General features: G+C 39.7%; 1 protein-coding gene across 1 annotated transcript in view; it reads left to right on the top strand.

Annotated features, from left to right (window-relative positions):
- Window positions 1–18,865, top strand: part of LOC130678894 (GRB2-associated-binding protein 3-like) — an 84,080-nt gene that overhangs the window by 62,639 nt on the left and 2,576 nt on the right. The window contains 4 exon segments of the mRNA XM_057496700.1: window positions 2,279–2,334; window positions 2,689–2,908; window positions 4,060–4,141; window positions 5,244–5,346. Of these exon segments, the coding sequence (XP_057352683.1) occupies window positions 2,279–2,334; window positions 2,689–2,908; window positions 4,060–4,141; window positions 5,244–5,346 (461 nt within the window).

Raw genomic sequence — 18,865 nt, 5'->3', positions numbered from 1 at the left:
GAAGCAATGTCATGGGTTGCAGGGGATCGGTATTGGTGCCTGGGGGAGGAAAGAGTTGTTTCCTGCTTCCCGGCTGCTATGCCTGTCTCCACTGCCTGAACCAGTGGGCTGAGCACACAGGTATAAGCCTCTATGCTTTGTGTTTGTTGCTGTGGACAGATCTTCCCTCTGGCTGGCCTAATGCCAGGGTAGGGTTTGCCGGTTTGTGATCCAGGTGGGGCAGGCCGGGAGAAAGGCGCAGTAGGCTGCGTATCACGGAGGGGGTCCCTGGAGCTGTGTATCCAGCCAGGGAGCTGGAGCACCTGGAAATCATGAAAGCTACCAACCTGCTGGGCAGAGTGCACCTGGACAATTTTCTTAACCTGTCCTTTCTCCTGAGCAGTAAGCTCTGTGCAATCCTTGCCCGTTTAGCAGCCCTCCTGCTAATGGCTTCCTTGTTAGGATGTCTCTCAGACTGCCTGGCATTCTTTTGTCCTAGAGTCGCCAGATATGGATCCCTGCTTTCCACGAGCGACCAGGATCCCAGTCTCCCCAGGAACTCTGCCTGTATTAACTTTCCAACCCGGTAGTCATGCGAGTCTCATGAAAGCACCATGAAATGTAGGTTTGTGCTCCCAGAGCAGATCTCCGGAGCTAGGTATTCAGCGGTCCCAAGCCTTCCACTCCCTCTCTTTCTCCCGCCGGTGAGCTGGGGTGGGCGAAGGGCTTGGGTCCTGCCGGGCCACAGCTCTGGTACATTGCTCTGTTCTGTGAGGTCTGCTCTTTTATCCAGGTGTATGCAGTCTGGTGCAGTCCTCCTTCCTGGTACTCTTTCAGGATTAGTTGTATTAATTATATTCCCATATTATATGCAGTTTTAGAAGGAAGCCTCTCTCTAAGCTCTCACGTTGCCATCTTTAATCCTCTCATTGCCAATGTTCTTTTCTAAGAGTTTTATGGTTTCATGGCTTACATTCAGGTCTTTGATCCATTTCGAGTTTACTTTTGTGTATGGAGTTAGACAATGATCCAGTTTCATCCTCTTGTACGTAGCTGTCCAGTTTTGCCAAACCAGCTGTTTTAAGAGGCTGTCATTTCCGCATTGTTTGTCCATGGCTCCTTTACAGTATATTAATTGACCATATATGCTTGGGTTTATATCTGGGCTCTCTAGTCTGTTCCATTGGTCCGTGGATCTGTTCTTGTACCAGTGCCAAATTGTCTTGATTAGTGTGGCTTTGTAGTAGAGCTTGAAGGTGGGAGCATGATCCCCCCTGCTTTATTTGTTCAATAAAGTACATGAGATATCAGCAGTCTATTTTCAGAGAGGCTTTGTGTTAGATGATTTCCCCAACTGCAGGCTCATGTTAAGTGTTCTGAGCATGTTTAAGGCAGGCAAGGTATGGTCATATGTTTAGGCAGTTAAGTGCCTTAAATGTATTTTTGAGTTGGGATATGTTCAATTATAATGTTCATCAGGACATATCTGATAAAGTAAGTTGGGGAAGACCTTTGTATAATCCATACTGATAATTTCATTCATCTGTATCACTTCTTTCTGAGCTTGGAGTTACTCTCTTCCCTTAAGATGATGTTGACTCTCTTTCTCAGTGGCAATCAGACTTTTCACATCTCTAAGTTCTTGGGGGACACTTTGTTCTGGTCTGAATTGTTGGCCATTTTCTCCCTCCTTGGGCTTTTATGGCACCAGGCCCCTCCACCCTGACTTTCCTGATTACTCTGTGGTTGCTCTTTCTGGATGAGCCAGTTCTCATATTCCTGCTCTTTGAGTACTGGCATTCTCTAGGGTTTTGTTCTTAAACATCTGTTCACACTTGCAACCAGGGTAATATCATCTACTGTTGTGGTTTTGACTGCCATCTGTAAGCTGGTAATTACCCAGAATTATATGTTATTTGTCTAGTAGGCCTGTATTTCTTGCTGCCCTCTGGACATCTCTTCTTTCAATTCATCAATTATTTCAAAGTTTTCTGTCACACTACTTGTCATATCCACCTGACACGTTTCTAACCATTTATTAATCCAGTGTTCCTCTCTCTCCATGCCTATACCTGAAGCATCATACAGAAAATTCTTCAAAATCTGCTTGGATTTCTATCCGTTGGGGAATGTATTCTGATGCCCAACTAGACTTAATAACAAGCCTTGCATATAGAAAGTGTAACACTTCCCTACCTCTCCAGAGCTGAGCACAGGGCCTCAGATGTATAGGGACTTGGACCCTAGCTTCAGTTGATGTTGCCCTGCATTTCTCACCAGCTTGGCTTGTTTCTTGCAGCTGATGTAGAAGGCCAATCCTTAAGACACCGAGACAAGCGGCTTAGTTTAAATTTGGTAAGTTTGATGTCTGAGTTCTTTTCAGCCTCAGCTTTACCAAAAATAGCTTAACCTATGTATGTTCCCTTGAACTGTTTTGAGACTAAGCACTCTGAATCTCTGAATCCCCCTTAAGGCTTGTTGTCTGGGAAATACTGGACTTAGTCTTCCATAAGGACCCTGCCAGTTCTGATGCTTGACTCAGGGTAGTTACTTCACGTGCCACAGTATACTTAGGACATTTGTATAAATTCATGACCCTTCATCTTCCAGCAAGTCCCAGGCTAGAGCTGGAGTTAGAGGCTTGTCAGACTTTACTAAGGAAGTTTAGAGTTATTCTTCGATCATTTGCAACTGAAGCCCTCTGTGTAGCCATGCAGGTTCTCTCTGGTGCACCCCACAGCCTTGGCCAGTGTTGAAGACAGCTACTTTTCCATGGGCCCCCAGGCCACTGCCTCTGGTCTTGGACCTCACTTCAGCCCTAATGACTACATCCCAATGAGCTCAGGAAGCATCCCAAGCCCATTGTCTGAGCTACCTGCAGACCTGGAGCCACCCCCAGTGAATAGAGATCTCAAGCCTCAGAGGAAACGTTAAGTCACTTGAGCAGGCCTACTGTGCAGGAGAGGGGAGCAAGGTCCTGGTGGCCATGTGAGAAAGCTTCCTTCCTGACCTGCTCTGGGGAGGAAGCACTAGAGAAACCATCCCAGAGGGCCATGAAGTATAGGAGGAAGGAGCAGTGGCTTGGATTCAGTGGGAAGGCCTGGGTACTTACAGGTACATATGTCCTGCAAAGCCATGTTCACTCCAGAGAGCTCATCTTTGTCTGCTTCCTTAGCAGAGGCCCAGAAATAAGTGATGATGGGTAGGAATGGAATGTACCTGGCATCTCTTCATTTAAATAGTGCTTGAATGTAAGATCGCAGGTGGCCCCTTCTGTAAAGCAGTGAAGAATGACCTTTGATGCTAATCCTTGAATGTCATACCTGGTCATATGTGTCACTGTCCTGTGCATGCCTATCAGCCCAGGTGTTTGGGGTTGCAAGAGTCCTTGGAGCATCTGCATTACTGTCCAACAGCTTTTCTGGTCGTCTAAGCAGCATGGACGGAAGGGGAGAAAGGCGAAGAAGGAAAGAAGCAAAGCACGTCTCTCCTGGGAGACTGATTGGGCAGCAGGAGAATCACTGTCGTATGCCCTGGTGATAATGGAGGGAAGTTCAGCAGTCTCTTCCCATAGAAAGAAATACAAAATCTGATCCAGGCAGTGGCTGCTGATGTGGGGAAAGATCGGATGCCAACTGCTGCTCTAAAAGCCAAGGCTACTGCAGTGAACAGAAAAGGCCTGTCCTCCCAGAACACAATCAAGATCTAAACCAGATAATCACAGATAAATGCATCTTTGCAAACTGGGGAGAGTGTTGTGAAGGGTAAGTACAGGAACTCATGAGCCCATGATGTGGGGCCTGATGTTATCTGGAGGTCAAAGAAGACCTTCCTCAGCAGGGGATATTGAGCTGAGATCCAAAGATGACCAACCAAGCAGAGAGAGGGGGACTGACTGGGTCCTGCCTGTGGTAGCATTTCCTTGAGCCCAGAGAATTTCATTTGTTGTATTCACACAGTGCTCCCAACACCTACAACTGCCTGACATAGAGTGAGTACTCAATAAATGGATATTAACTAGAGACATATCACCCCGAACTCCTGAGAACTAACCATACTGGATATTCTGTTATCCTGTAGCACGGCCACCTCCTCTGGATCCAAGAATCCTGTCCACCATCCTGGAGCACACATCTCTAACCAGGTCCTGCACTGTGCCTTGGCAAGTCTTTGATTGCACAAGGGGGCCTTATCCAGCATAGACTCTCTCAGTCTTAGGCCCCTTTGATTAATTGTAGTTGAAGTCCACTTGATCTAGCTTAAACCAAAGGAGAGATGGGTTTATTATCTTGGGCCACAAGTGTTTTTTAGATCACATGGAAAGGAATAGAACTGAATCTCTGGGGATACGGGAATCAAGAACTAGGGTGCTGCTGAGAACCCAGTGAATCCTCTCCATCTCTCTTGTCTTCTCTCCTCACTTTTGCTCATTACTCTTTCTTTGGGGAACCCCTTTCTCAGTTGCACAGTCTTCCTGGCCAGAGATAGCTATAACATAGATCCTGAGATTATTTATTTACATGCTGCAATTCCAGTACCAACAAAGACAGCCTCTTTTTTAATCACAATTCACATCTCTTGGCAGGGGGAATTTTCCTGACCCAGCCTGAATGAAATCTGCTATGGCCCAGGGGGAGGGGCCAGTAGTACCGACTTGGCTTCCAGAAGCCCAGCTTTGTGAATGTATCTGCACCTCCCAACTCACCTTTTAGAACATAGATTTTCAGAGTCCTGAGCCTGACCCAAGAGTTTCTTGGTAAACGCTAAATGCCACAGGATATAATTACTTTGTAAAGCAACATTCTGAAATCAGCTATATTTCCAGCCAAGGTTACAGAGACACAGCCTGTGCTTCTGCCTCAGGAGTAGGATGAACATTGGTGTGCAGTCTTGTTCTCATCCATCAAAGGAATGATCACCCTTCCTTACTTTACCTGGTTACTTTGATTGGAAACAAAAGCACCCCAAATTTTGTTTTTGTTTTCCTAAATGACATGATGCCTTGGTGTGTTTCTAGAAAACTTGTGAGCTGTGTCACGTGGAGAGCCTAGAAAAAAGTAGCCTTTGAGAATTGGGAGCCGTTTGCCCCAGGGTGGGCCAGATGCTGCCAGGTAGTCTCTACTGCTTTAGGAATTGCTCTGGCCAGAGGAAGTTGTATCTGAAAGAGAGGGCTGAAACCCCACAGAGGCCATGTCCAGTTCCTGGCTGGCTTTCAGAGCAGCTGTAAGACATTGCTTTGACCTCATCTGTATTTTTGTTCTTAGCAATCGAACCAGCTTTCTCTCTCCAGAAAGAAATGGTATTCATTCTGCAAGATTTTTTGCCCTTTCTGTTTCCAGAGAAGAGGAAGAAAGCTACATCCAAATGGTAATACTGTATTTTTCACTATTCTCATTCTTCACCGCAGTCTGTATTCTTATATGAGTTCATCATAAAGGAAACATACTTACTTCAGAAAGCTCCATGCAATCTTAAAACAATCACTTGGTTGTAATACTGTGTTGCAGTGATCTCTATACAGGGAACAAATTGATTTTGAAGCTCCCATATTCAGCTCCTCGTACCATTTTGAGGCCACGGTATGTCAACAGTACCCAGGGGTGAGGCAGCATTTGAAGGATGAATCCCTAAAGTCCCACTGGGATGTGGGTAGAGTGTCTCAGTCTGTGGAGACTAGTGTTATAGGGTATTTCTGTAGACCTGTGAGGATAGAAGCCTGATAGCTCTGTCCTTTGATTAGCCATTTACACTTCAAGAATCCTAATCTATCCCTCCTAATCTCTGTTGGCCCTTCTATTCTCTTTACCTTGGATTCTTTTGAGTGTGTGGGCTCTTGAAGAGAGAGGTTTTCAGAACCTCTGGCAATTTTCAAGCACTTCAGCCAGAACTGTACGTATTTTGCAATTTAAAAATGTAGGGAACTCCAGAGAGAATCTGTTTTAACTATGAAATTTTGAAGAGAGATCTTAGAAGGACAGTAGTCAAGGCACTGACTATATATATATATATATACACACTTTTGAGAAAACAATTCTGCCCTCCTATGCATGATGATAATAGGCAGTTAAAAATGAAAAAAACACTAATCTCCAATGAAGCAGTGGTAATGAGATGCCTTATTTTGCCTTTCTGTTTGATAAAAATTGTGCTATAAGTGCACTTAACCATATGCAGATGCAAAGTGACTCATATGCAAATATACCGTGATCGTCCTAATGTTTTTCACCCTTAGTAATGGCCCTTGGGAAACTTCTAGAAGAAAACACTCTTATAAAGGATGCTAACCAGCTGTGCTCTGTCTCTAGAGAGCAGAAAAGGAAGTGAATTTATAACCTAATAGAAGCAAGTGCAGGGTTATTCCAGACACTAGCAGTTTGCTTCTGATCTTTCAGGTTGTTTCATTAACAATACAGTTAAGGATTGATTTCCTTCCTCAGTTTATAATCATTGTTTCTGTGCATTAATAGGCAATACTACACAGTAGATTAAGTAGGCCAAAGGAAGGCAGCTGTGAGGGAATCAGCAGATAAGTGTGTGTAAAGGCTATCTCATCTCATTCACTTGTGTTTTTTTGCTTCAGTAATATGATAATTGCCAAATGACTTTGATTGACATTATTTCACTTGTTCCATGTAACCACACTGTATGGTGGACAGAACTAATATAATTTCATTTTGATTTTGCACATAATCATATGCATTGAATTGTTTTACTCCTTGAGGATAGGTTCTGATCTGAATGTAAACATTTAGGCCAGGGGCGAAAATAGAAGTTTATTAAAGTCAGGTATCCTTCTTTATCCTGTACCAGGCTCCGGAGCATCTGTCCTCTCCCCACTGTGCCTGTCCCTCCTGCTCGTGGCTTGGGTGGGGAAGGGCTTGGGTCCCACTTGACTGCAGCTCTGCCCTTTGTCACTTCTCTGTGTGGTCCTCTCTCCACGAGGCTGTAGGTGGCCCGTTATGCAGTCCTGAGGATGTTTTCAGTCAGTCGCTCTCTTGCTGTGTACATGGGAGGCAGTTTTCACCTTGCCTTCCTACTCCACCATATTTTCCACTCAGTAAACCGAAACATAAATGGAAATGTCTTCACATATTTTATGTCAGCTTTACTTTCTTTCAGCAATGTTTTGTAGTTTTCATGTACAAGTTTGTCTCTTTGCTTAAGTCTATTCCTAAATATCTTACTCTTTTTGATGCTATTGTAAAAGAAATTGTTTTCTTAATTTCCTTCTCAGATAGCTAATTGTCAGTGTATAGAAATGCAACTGAATTTGGGGTGTTGGTTTTCTATCCTGCAGCCTTGCTGAATTTGTTTATTTTTTTGTTTGTTACTAATTTTTTTTTTGCATGGAATCTAGTGTTTTCTACATATGAGACCATATTATCAGCAGATTATTTTGCTTTTACTTTACAATTTGGATGCCTTTTATTTCTTTTTATTGCCTAATTCCTTTGCTTAGAACTTGTAATACTTTGTTGACTAGAATTACAAAAGTGGATATCATTTTTTAATTCCTAATCTTGAGGGAGGGTCTTTTTTTTTTTAACAGATTTTATGCAGACATAAATTTTCATTTCTCTAGGGCAGTGGTTCTTAACCCGGGGTGATTTAGCCTGCCAAAGGACATTTGGCAATGTCTAGAGGCAGGTTTGATTGCCACTGCTTGAGGCAGAAGGGGTGGTAGCACCACCTACTGGCGTTTAGTGGGAAAAGTTCAGGGATGCAGTTGCACATTGTACAGTGCATAGGACAACCCCACCCCCCCAGCAAAGAATGATCTGTCCCCAAAAGTCAGTAGTGCCACTGTTGAAAAATCCTGCTCTTGGGTAAATACCCAGAAGCGACATTGCTGGGTCATTATCTATGTTTAACCTGTCATCAACTTTATGTTTAACTTTACAGGTTAATGCAAAATCTTTTCCTTAGTGGCTATACCTTCTGCACCCCCATCAACAATTTATGAGAGTTCCAGTTGCTCTATGGAGCATACTTGGTATTGCAGGGTTTTTTTTTTAGAATAAGTTTAGTTGGTTTTTTTTGTTTTTTTTTTTTTTTTGGTATCATTAATCTACAATTACATGAGGAACATTATGTTTACTAGACTCCCCCATCATCAAATCCCCCGCACATACCCCATTACTTGTCTTCTCTGTGCTACACTGTCTTCCCCGTGAGCCCCCTACATTATGAGTGCTAATCATAATGCACCTTAATCCCCTTCTCCCTCCCTTCCCACCCATCCTCCCCAGTCCCTTTCCCTTTGGTACCTGTTAGTCCATTCTTGGGTTCTGTGAGTCTGCTGCTGTTTTGTTCCTTCAGTTTTCCTTTGTTCTTATATTCCACAGATGAGTGAAATCATTTGACACTTGTCTTTTTCCTCCAGACTTATTTCACTGAGCATAATACCCTCCAGCTCCATCCATGTTGTTGCAAATGGTAGGATTTGTTTACTTCTTATGGCTGAATAATACTCCATTGTGTATATGTACTACATCTTCTTTATCCATTCGTCTACTGATGGACATTTAGGTTGCTTCCATTTCTTGGCTATTGTAAATAGTGCTGCGATAAACATAGGGGTGCACCTGTCTTTTTCAAACTGGGCTGCTGCATTCTTAGGATAAATTCCTAGGAGTGGAATTCCTGGGTCAAATGGTATTTCTATTTTGAATTTTTTTAATCTATCAGAGCTTTAAGTGACAAATCATGAGCAAACTCCCTAACATTGTTCTAAATCTATACAATTCAATTAAAAATATATATATATATATTTTATTGGAACAGCATGGAGAAGACAAGTAATGACTCTACATCCTCTTACTACACTGATGGACAGTGACTGGAATGGGGTTGGGGGGAGCTGAGAACTTGATAATATGGGTGAATGTTGAAACAACAATGTTGTTCATGTGCAACCTTTATAAGATTGTATATCAATACTTTAATAAAAAATATTTTACTGGAAAGTATAACAAAGTGAAAAACAAATAAATGTATGTATCAAAGTATTATCAAGAAGCAAACACTCCTATGAACACCATCCACAAAGAAGCCTCTCTAGGCCTCCCTCAACCCCTTCTGCTGCCCATAAAGGTAGTCATTATCATGAGTCCAACACTGTTTTTAAATGTAATATAAATGGACTCATATGGTATGTATTGTCTTTTATCTCTGGTTTCTTTGATTAATATTTTTTTGTGAGAACAGCCTATGTTGTTGGGTGTAGCTGTAGTTCATGTGCATTGTGGGAGCACATGCTTGAATGTACCATAGCTTATTTAATTCATTTGCTCTTGATTGAAGTTTTTGTTTTTGTTTTTAATCTAGACATTCTAATACACGTGTAATGGTATCTCATGATTTTAACATTAGGGAAATGTATGTTGAACATATTTTTGTGTGCCTACTTGGCCCGTATATCCTCTTTGGTAGAGTTATCTGTTGAATCCTTTTGCCCAAATTTTAATTGGGCTGTTTGTTTTCTTATGTTGAGTTTTGAGAACTCTTTATATATTCTGTGTAAAAGTCATCCAATGGATATGTGACTTGCACATATTTTCTTTGAGTCTGGATCTTGTCTTTTCATTTTCTTCTGTCTTTTGCAGAGCAAAGATTTAAAATTTGGTTAAGCCCAAATTAGTGACTTTTTTCAATCATGGATTGTTAGCACGTCTAAGAACTGCCTAATCCCAGGCTATTAGGATTTTCTCCTATGTTTTCTTATAAAAGTATTATGGTTTTACATTTTACATTAAGGTCTGTCATCCATTTTGAGTTGTCATATAAGGCATGAGATGGTATTGAGAACAATTCTTTGCATATGAATGTCCAAATGTTCCAATGCCATTTGTTGAAAAGATAGTCCTTTCTTCATTGAGTTGCCTTTGTACTTCTGTAAAAAATCAGCTGGGCATATTTTTTTAGTCTTTCTGTTCTGTTCCACTGACTTATGTGTCTATCACTTTGTACCATTCAGCCCTGATTACCAAAGCTTTACAGAAAAATCTTAAAATGGGCAATACAGTTTTTACAATTTCATTCTTATTTTTAAGTCTTTTGTTATTCTAAATCCTTTGCCTTTCCATATAAATTTTAGAATAAGCTTTTATTTACAAAAATATACTGAAGAGATTTTGATTGGAATTGTGTTACATCTATGAATAAATTTGAGAATCAATGTATTTGCTATGCTGAATATTCCAATTCATGCATATGGTATGTCTCCCATTTATTCAGATTTTCCGTACTACTTTCCACAGAATTTTATGATTTTAACATATAGATCTTATGTACATTTTATTAGATCTCTACCCAAGTATTTCATTTTGAGGGGCTATTGTAATGATATTTTTGTAATTCCAGCTTCCAGTTGTCCATTGGTGATATGTAGAAACACGATTGACTTTGTATGTTGGCCTTATGTCCTGCAGCCTTGCTAAATTTACTTATTAGTTGTAGGAGGTTTATATTTTCTTTAGATTCTTTGGGGTTTTCTGTTTACATGGTCATCTCATCTGTGAATACAGTGCTTTATTTCTTCCTTTTCAATCTGGATGCTCTTTCATTTTTTTGCTTGCCTTAACACCAGTCCAGTGCTTCCCTACAATGTTGAATAGGTACAGTGAAAATAGGTCCTGTGTCTCCATCTCCTGGGGAAAGCTTTCAGTCTTTCACTTGAGTATGATGTTAGTTGTAGGTATTTATAGATGTTCTTGATCAGGTTAAGGGAGCTCCCTTCTATTTCTAGTTTGCTGAGCTTTGTTTTGTTTTTAAATCATGAATGGGTGTTGAATTTTATCAAATGCCTTTCTGCATTCATTGACAGGATCATTTAGTTCTCTTAGACTGCTTTAGCATTGTGGATTTTACTTTATTTTTTAATATCGAACCAGTCTTGTATTCACACCATTTCTAATGGTGTATTTTTTTTATGTATTGCTGGATTTGATTTGCTAACATTTCATTGAGGATTTTGTGTCTGTGTTCATGATGGATGTTGATCTATCCATAGTGTGTTTTTCATAGTGTGTTTGGTTTTGTTATCAAAGTAATACTGGCTCCTCAGGAAGTATTCTTTCCTCTTCTGTTTTCTGGAATAGATTGTGTAGAATTAGTGTTATTTATTCTTTAAGTTTTTTGGTATATTCACTAGTGAAACCATCAGGGTGAATTCAGTTTTGTTAATAGTTATAGGACCATTAACGTGATCCCTGTAATCTTGGGTGAATTTTGGCTATGTGCCAGAACCTCTACCATTTTACCTTTCACATGTAGGTCTGCAGTGAATCTGGAATTAACTTTTTGTGTATGGTTTGAGGGAGTAGTTAGGTCTCATTTTTTCCCCCTCATATATTTCCCCAGCTGTTCTGACACCACTGATTTATAATTATTGTCATTTACCAGTATCCTGCAGTGCCATCTTTGTCATAAATCAAGTGTTGAGTGTCTCTTTGGACAATGCCACAGTACACAAGTGATTGCAGCTGTGTAAGTCTCAGTATCTGGGCAAGGAAGTCCTCCTGCTTTTGCTAATCTTCTCGAGGTTTCTTTGGTTATTTGTGCTCCTGTCTATTCCCATGCAAATTTTAGAAGCAATTCATAAAATCCTACCAAAAAAGAAATATTGTTCTCTGCAGGAAGGGTGGTCAAAATTATTTAATCCAGCATTACTAAGAATTGGAATTACATTTGCTCTATTTTGAAAATTTGATGGGGTACTTCAGTTAGCAGTGTACCATTAAAACTGCCTACCATATAAAAAAGCTTAAAATGGTAAGAGAATTTATTCCTTAAATCCAAAATTCAACAAAAAGGAAGAAGAATCTCTGGGGCTGAAAATGGCAAGAAATTACAAATCATGAGAATCAGTAGGAATCACAAATAATGGAATCAAATATAGAAGTAAGCCATTATTAGAAACATTGGATCTTGACTATAAAATAATTGTGTCTGACATATTTAACAAAATGAAATGAGGAGAAAAGACCTTTTAAAACTTCTAAAATAGGGATGAAATTAGAAACTCAGTGGCTGAGTTAGAGTAAACCCAAAGAGGGATTTAGTAAATTAGAAGATGGGTGTGAAGAAGTTACTAATAAATCAGGGCAAGGAGATAAAAACATAGAAAGTTGAGACATGGAAGACAATATGAGAAGGTCAAACATCTGTCAAGTCATAGCTGCAGGAGGTAATAGAAGAATAAAGGAGAGAATAGGAAAAGGGATAATGGCAGAATTTCTAACAATTTGTGAAAGATACCAATCCTCAGACAGTCCAAAGACTCACAAGCAGTTCAGTATAGGCAAATGTTAGTGGTAGAATGTAGGTGGTTGGTATGTGAGTGTTCACAGTATATTTTCCTTAATTTGCTTGATCGGTAGAAAATCTTCACAGTGGTAAGTTGAAGAAATGAACCACATGAAAGGAAAATGAGTAAAGGCAGAGCAGCAGTTAACAAAATAAACAACAAAATCAACATAAACCAATCAAGAAAAAGCAGTGGATACAAATACAATATTAAAAATGTAAAAGAAGTAATTGCAACTACACCAGAGATTAATGATATAAGAGAATATCATGAACAACTTCATACCAGTGAATATGAAAACTTTGGTGAAAATAGGCACAATCTCAGATAAATATTACCAAAAATGGACTCAAGTAGAAATGGAAAACCCAAATGGTTATGTAATCATTAAAGTTAATCAGTAGGGAAATTTTTACTATAAAGGCCTCGACACTTCCTGCTGAAAGGAAGAGATTGTTACAGTCTTATATAAAGACCTCTAGGGAATAGAAAAAGAGGAAATATTACTCAGCTTATTTTATAAGGCTTAAATAATTTGACACTAAAACAAATAGCAGTTAATATAAGTAGAAAATCATAGACCGATCTCATTCATGCATGTTAAAAAATATCCTAAAGAAGAGTATGCGCACTAAAATCTTGTAAGTGAATGTTCATAGCAGCATTTTTCATAAAAGCCAATATTAGAAACAACCCAAATGTTCATCAGCTGATGAAAGGGTAAATGAAAAATGATCTATCCATACAATGGAATGTTATGCCACCAGACAATGAAATCAAGTACTGATACATGAAACAACGTGGATGAACCTTGAAAATAATATGCTGATGGAAAGAAGCCAGTCATAAAAGATCACACACATTGTATGATTCAATTTGTGTTAAATATCTAGAATAGCAAATGTATAGAGACAGAAAGTAGATTAGTGGAAGTTGTCTAGAGCTTGGGGAGATGGTGGGCCTGGGAGATGATGGCGAAGGGGTACAGGGTTTCCTTCTGGGTGATGGAAGTGTTCTAAAATTGATGGAGGTGATGCTTGGCCATATATGTGACTATACTAAGCACCAGCGAATCATGCACTTTAAATGGGAGGATTCTATGCTTACAGAATTATATTTCAATAAAGCTGTTAAAAAGAAATCCTAAAGAAGATTTTAGCAAAAGAAATCCACCACTGTGTAAAGCTGAGAATATACACAAACAAGATGGATTTATCCCTGCTGTGCAAGGTGGTTTTGACATTTGAGAGTACGTTCATGGCCATCTTGGTAAAGATGGCAGATTGGCCACAGGCTTCTGTTTTTCCTCCATCCAAAAATGTCCTCTAAAGTCACAGTAAAGGTATTTGCTAAAGGCATGAAACCCACGAGGTTGTGAGGATTTGAAGAAGACGACAGCAGTAGCATTGGAAACTGGGAAACGGATATGTAGTAAATGACTTATCAGACCCAAGAAATAAATACTAAATATACCAGTGGGAAGGCAAGAAGCACCTCACTGGAGAAATACCCAGCAGGTTCAGGAGTTGCCCATGGCACATAGTTATGGAAGTAGAGAATACTGGAACTAATGGATTTATTTTTACGTTTCTCCTTTTGGCATAGTTCTTATTTCCTCCAGTCTATCTTGGTGTCTACCCTTCAATCTTTGAGTACATGCATAGTGCTTGTCAACTGTGGGGTTCGCTGCAAGGTGACCTCTCTAGACAGTTTTCTTGGGGAACCCCTGATGTCAGGCCCTAGGTCCAGAGGGCTACCTTCCAATATCCATACTCAAATGTTAAGGTCTAGTTGTCAACACTTAAAAAGAAGGGCTGGGGAAAGAAAGGTTTCAGAAAAGGTTCTCATACCTGTTATGTGTATTTACTTAATCACCTTGTTTCTTGTATTGTATTCTTGGTCAAATGTGTCTAGTGTCCTCCCAGTGCAGAGACCCGTTGTGTGAGTGTAGACACCCCCTTCTGTAACTGTACATGTAAATGGTCCCTTTAAACTCTAGCCATGGCTCTGTTCCATTGATCTGCCTTCCTTAAAGGCAGTCATCCTGGGGCTAGGCACTTCCCTACCTGCAGCCCCAGGGAAGGGAAACAGGCTTGTGACTTGGATCAGGGCTCTGGCAGCGAGAGGTCACACAGTCCCTGCGCTGATCGGACAGGCAGGGGGCTCTCAAGGAATGACTAAAGCTCATGCAGAGAAAACCAGGAAAACTCCCAGAAGGCATAAAAGGTCCCACTAAATCCAGAGCTCTGAGGCAACTCTTGGTGGGTGGGAAGGCAAGAGGGGAATCAAGGCAAGGTGCAGGCCATGCTGGTAAGGAGTGGTTAAATCCAGTAGGCCTGGCAGAGGAGGTGATTGACCACTGTCACCCAGGCTCCAAGGCAAGGGGACGCCCTCACATAGAAAGGCCGACCATGTGTCACATGCCTGTCCTCTCTCTTCCAGGTGGGAGCATCCTCTTGAAGGTTAAAGCCAGACACGCCTCTGGCATGCATTCTGAAGAACTGGGAGCAATTTGATCCCAGACCCTGAAAAAGAAGTGTCTTGTCTTCTGCTCACAAGCCTGGCCTCAATACAAACTCTCTGATGGAGAGGCTTGGCCCCCAAGAGAAGTAGACAGTCTAATAAGGTGATGCAGCTAAATTTATTTTAATGCAAGGAAGGAAAATAGTCAAAAGCCCGTGAACTGCTACAATATGGGACTAGTTTTCTAAATTATTTTGGTGGAAATCTATTCTACTTATTGGGTTCATCATTATCCTCTCAAAAATTGGGAGGTTTTAAAACTAGACTCCCTGAAACAGAAGAAATTTATCTTCTGCAATACAGCCTGGCTTTAAGTGACTGGAGCTAGAATTGTACTTGCATTTCATTTCCAGCCTCCTAGACACACACAGCCCCTATCAGTTCAGAGCCTTCATTAGCCCTGTTAGACCTTAACCCAGTTATATATAAACTGCTCGCCCTTAGAGTGTATTCTTAAAAACTGAGATACTTTTAGTCAAATAAGCTAAAAGGAAAGGCAATTGGATATCAGTAACTCAAATCTCTGTATCAGTTTATGTCTGTGTATGTGTTCTTTTATGAAAAGTGTTGCAAATCGTAATCATTACGTCTCAGTCTGTATGTTTGTATGTCTAAGCATGTAAATGAGAAATATTTTTCTACCTCTGAATGGTATTAATAAAAATGGATTGAAAGAAAAGCGCTTGTGAAAATTGGGCATTCTAAAACTTCCAGAAAATTCTAATAGAAGATATTAAGCATTAATGCTGATTTAAGTTGAACTGAAACGGACATATTCTTATGATTATCAGCTGCCTAAGTTTACTTAAAGTCTTTTAAGTCGATGTTATCTGCTAAATCTTTCAAGAATAAAATGCCTAGAGGCTTGACTTTGTCTAATGTTTGGTAAAAGTTTTGTAAGTAATCTAGCACAGTTGTTAGGAATGAGTAAACTAAATAAGTAGCAAGTGAACACCTTAATAATTGTGTGTTACAGTGTGTTACAGTGTGTATACCTACAAATGGCCTGAGAACTTTTGTAGTAACCTAAAACCTTAAAGTTTTGCTAAGTTAAGTAGACATATTTTTGTGCTTCAAGAGAGATTGTGCTGTAAAGCACACGGTTCCAGAAATTATAAAGTGTGTTCATAAATTTGTCAAACTAAAGAATGCTAGTGTAATGGTTTACAATAGCCTACTTCTCAGTGTTCACTGAAAATTAAAGTTCCTAATGATTTTAAGTTAGAATTAAAACTACTTAAAGTAATAAGGAAAACATCTCTGCATGATAGAAAAGATGTGTGTTTTGGTAAGAGAAAGTGTAAGAAATTAAAATGTGTTTTATTGAAAGTAAAAGGCAACTTTGTTCTAAAGTACAGCTGTTTATTTAAAGAGGGAGAACACTGAATGTAAAAGGAAAGCTGTAAAAAGTTTGTGGAAAATTTAATGTGGTCATGCTATGTGAAATTAAAGCAAGTGAGTTTTGATATATCAAGTACACAGCAAAACTAGATTTTTTTTCTATTTGTTAAAACAAAAACGTTTTTTTGAATTATTTTTCTGCTCTTAATGTTAAAAGATTGCAAAGGATTTTTTAATTGTTTTATCAAAGCAGTTTCTCTTAAAGTCTCAGTGAGTTGTGTAAGTACTGTGTAACCTTCTGTATTTGCCTTTAAACTTCTTATTGTCATTCTGATTAAATAGATAATGTTTCATAGTGACCTATGATTCTATTTAGGCAAGTGCCTTAAAAACTTTCTTCTCACAGCTTCCCAAAATCAAATTCAAAAAGGTGCTTTTACCTCTAATTAACTCTGATATTTTCCAGAGGGCCCTTGGAACATGTCAGAGAAATTTTTTCTCATTAAGGAAAGTTATTTGGCTAATTTGGCTTATTTATCAGATATATAATTACCTGCTTAATTACCTGAAAAGCACTGTCAAAGGGTATGATGCTAAACTTTGTTACTGAATGTTTTGTTACAGAAATATCCGAATTTCCTTATGTCAACTATCTTACAGTAAGCTCTCATCAGATCTTCAACCATTGTGATTTGTAAGTCTTTTGTCATTTTTAGTCACTGTTTAATTACTCATAAACTACTAAAGAACTAGATTTCAGCAGAAAAGGTATTGGTTACATAGGATTAAGTAAACTAAGGAAGATGATTTTGTGGCTTTTTGTTTCAAATGTTGCTGATAAAGTGTTTTAAGCTTTTTCTCTTAAGCTGACAACAGTTTAGTAAATGACTATCTTTATGAGCAGAATTGAAACTTTATCTTTCTCTCTACCTGATCCCTCCAGAATTTAAAAACTCTCAGTGACTATTTTTATATTTCATGGCAGTATGTTTATTTGCATAAGTTCAAAAAGAATCTGCTTGCCTTGTAAGAGGACCAATTAAAAACACTGGTTATATTACCAAGGCTTTGACTGGAATGTCATACCTGAGAGACACGTGTGCAAACTCAGATATGAACAGACAGCTTTAAGGAACTAAGGTTGACTTTATAAAGCCAACAAAGCCCCTTAGAAGAACTGGCCTGGTACCTTGCTTACAGGGTTCCCAGCAGCCTGACGAGGTGAGTAAGGAAGGTCACTTCCTGGAAGGTGTAGGAACCTCAGGATGTCTTGGGGACCTCAAGAAGAGAGAAATTCACCCAAATCTACAGGTACTGCAGGCAAAACCTGATGGCAAGTGTGGATAAAATTGTAAAGTTTCCAGAATATCTCACCTGGCTTTAGTACATCTGCATATCAATAGGCATTCATAGGTGGAAAGAAGTATGGCTTTAGTGCATCTGCATCATTCCTCAGGGGTGGAGAGAAATTCACCTGGGCAAGGAGGGCTTATCTGTGCCTGAGAGGGGAGGGGACGGCTGGCTTTGCTGTTCCTGGAGCAGGAGAGAGATGGGCCGGACTGCAGTTTGTAAGCAATAAATGGGTTTTTAAACTTTATTTCTGCCTTTGTCTGATTTCGGTTTTTAGAGGTATTTTGCCCTGGGATTTCCTCTCCACGGACTTACACCAAGTCTGCTTGGCTTTCTCGCCTCGAGAGGCCTTTAAAAGTCCAATCTGAAATTCCTTATAAAATGTTCCAGCAAAGCACATTTAAAAGAGCCTATGTAATCAATTGCTCTTCTTGCTGCACTTATGCAAATAAGCCAAGTGTTAATTATTTTCTTAATCTAGTTACTTCTAATAAAAATGAGGGTGATTTTAGAGAAAAGTATTGTTTCAATAATGCAGCCTTATCTATACTAATCCTAGTACTAGTCATTGGGACATAAACTAGATCCAGAATTCTAGTTTCCCCAAAATATCTGGCTCTGATTCTCCAGATGTTTGTTTTCTCCCATCATTTCAATTAGAATCTTACTATTCTTAATCCTTATATTTAGTCATGCATTCTTTTATCTCTTTGTAAAGTTTGTTCTTCCAGAATGGAAAATACAACTCCAGATGTTGTTACTTAACCTAATAACATGATTTGTTCTATCTTGCCTAGAAGCCATGAAACTGCAAATAATAATAGAAATGGAACCTGGTATAAAAGTGCCCATTTTCCGAGGCCCTCTCAACTGACCAGGGATGGAGACCTAACTAACTGCACCCCTTACTGCACCCCTTCTCAGAATGAACCAGCCAGAGTGGTCATGACCCCCTTTCCCTAGCAGCAGCTAGGGTCTCCATCTGGAGAGGGGGTAATGAGACAGGGACCCCGTGGGTGTAGTCAGAGTAGGGTGAGGGCCTCTGGGAAAAGCAAGGCAGGATATTTACAGTCAGAGCAATGTAACAATGTAAAGACGTCCCTATTGAACCTCTCTGTTCAGCATGATGCAAAGTGAAGGTCAGACTAGCTCTCTAGGATAAAGATACTAGTCTAGGAATATAGACATCTTCAGTGAGATCAGTTAAAGGTCAAAAGGCCAGGAACAACTTGGCCTGGAATGTTTGAGTGTTACGCAAATAAAGGTATCTCAGGAAAAAAAAAAAAAGAACAAGTCAAGCATATCAACATACTAAAGAGAAAAACTTATTATCCTATTTAGATGGAGAAAAAGTATTTTGATGGA

The sequence above is a fragment of the Manis pentadactyla genome, assembly GCF_030020395.1.
Source record: "Manis pentadactyla isolate mManPen7 chromosome Y unlocalized genomic scaffold, mManPen7.hap1 SUPER_Y_unloc_3, whole genome shotgun sequence".
Taxonomy (NCBI): domain Eukaryota; kingdom Metazoa; phylum Chordata; class Mammalia; order Pholidota; family Manidae; genus Manis; species Manis pentadactyla.
This window is presented reverse-complemented; position numbering and strand designations above follow the sequence as displayed.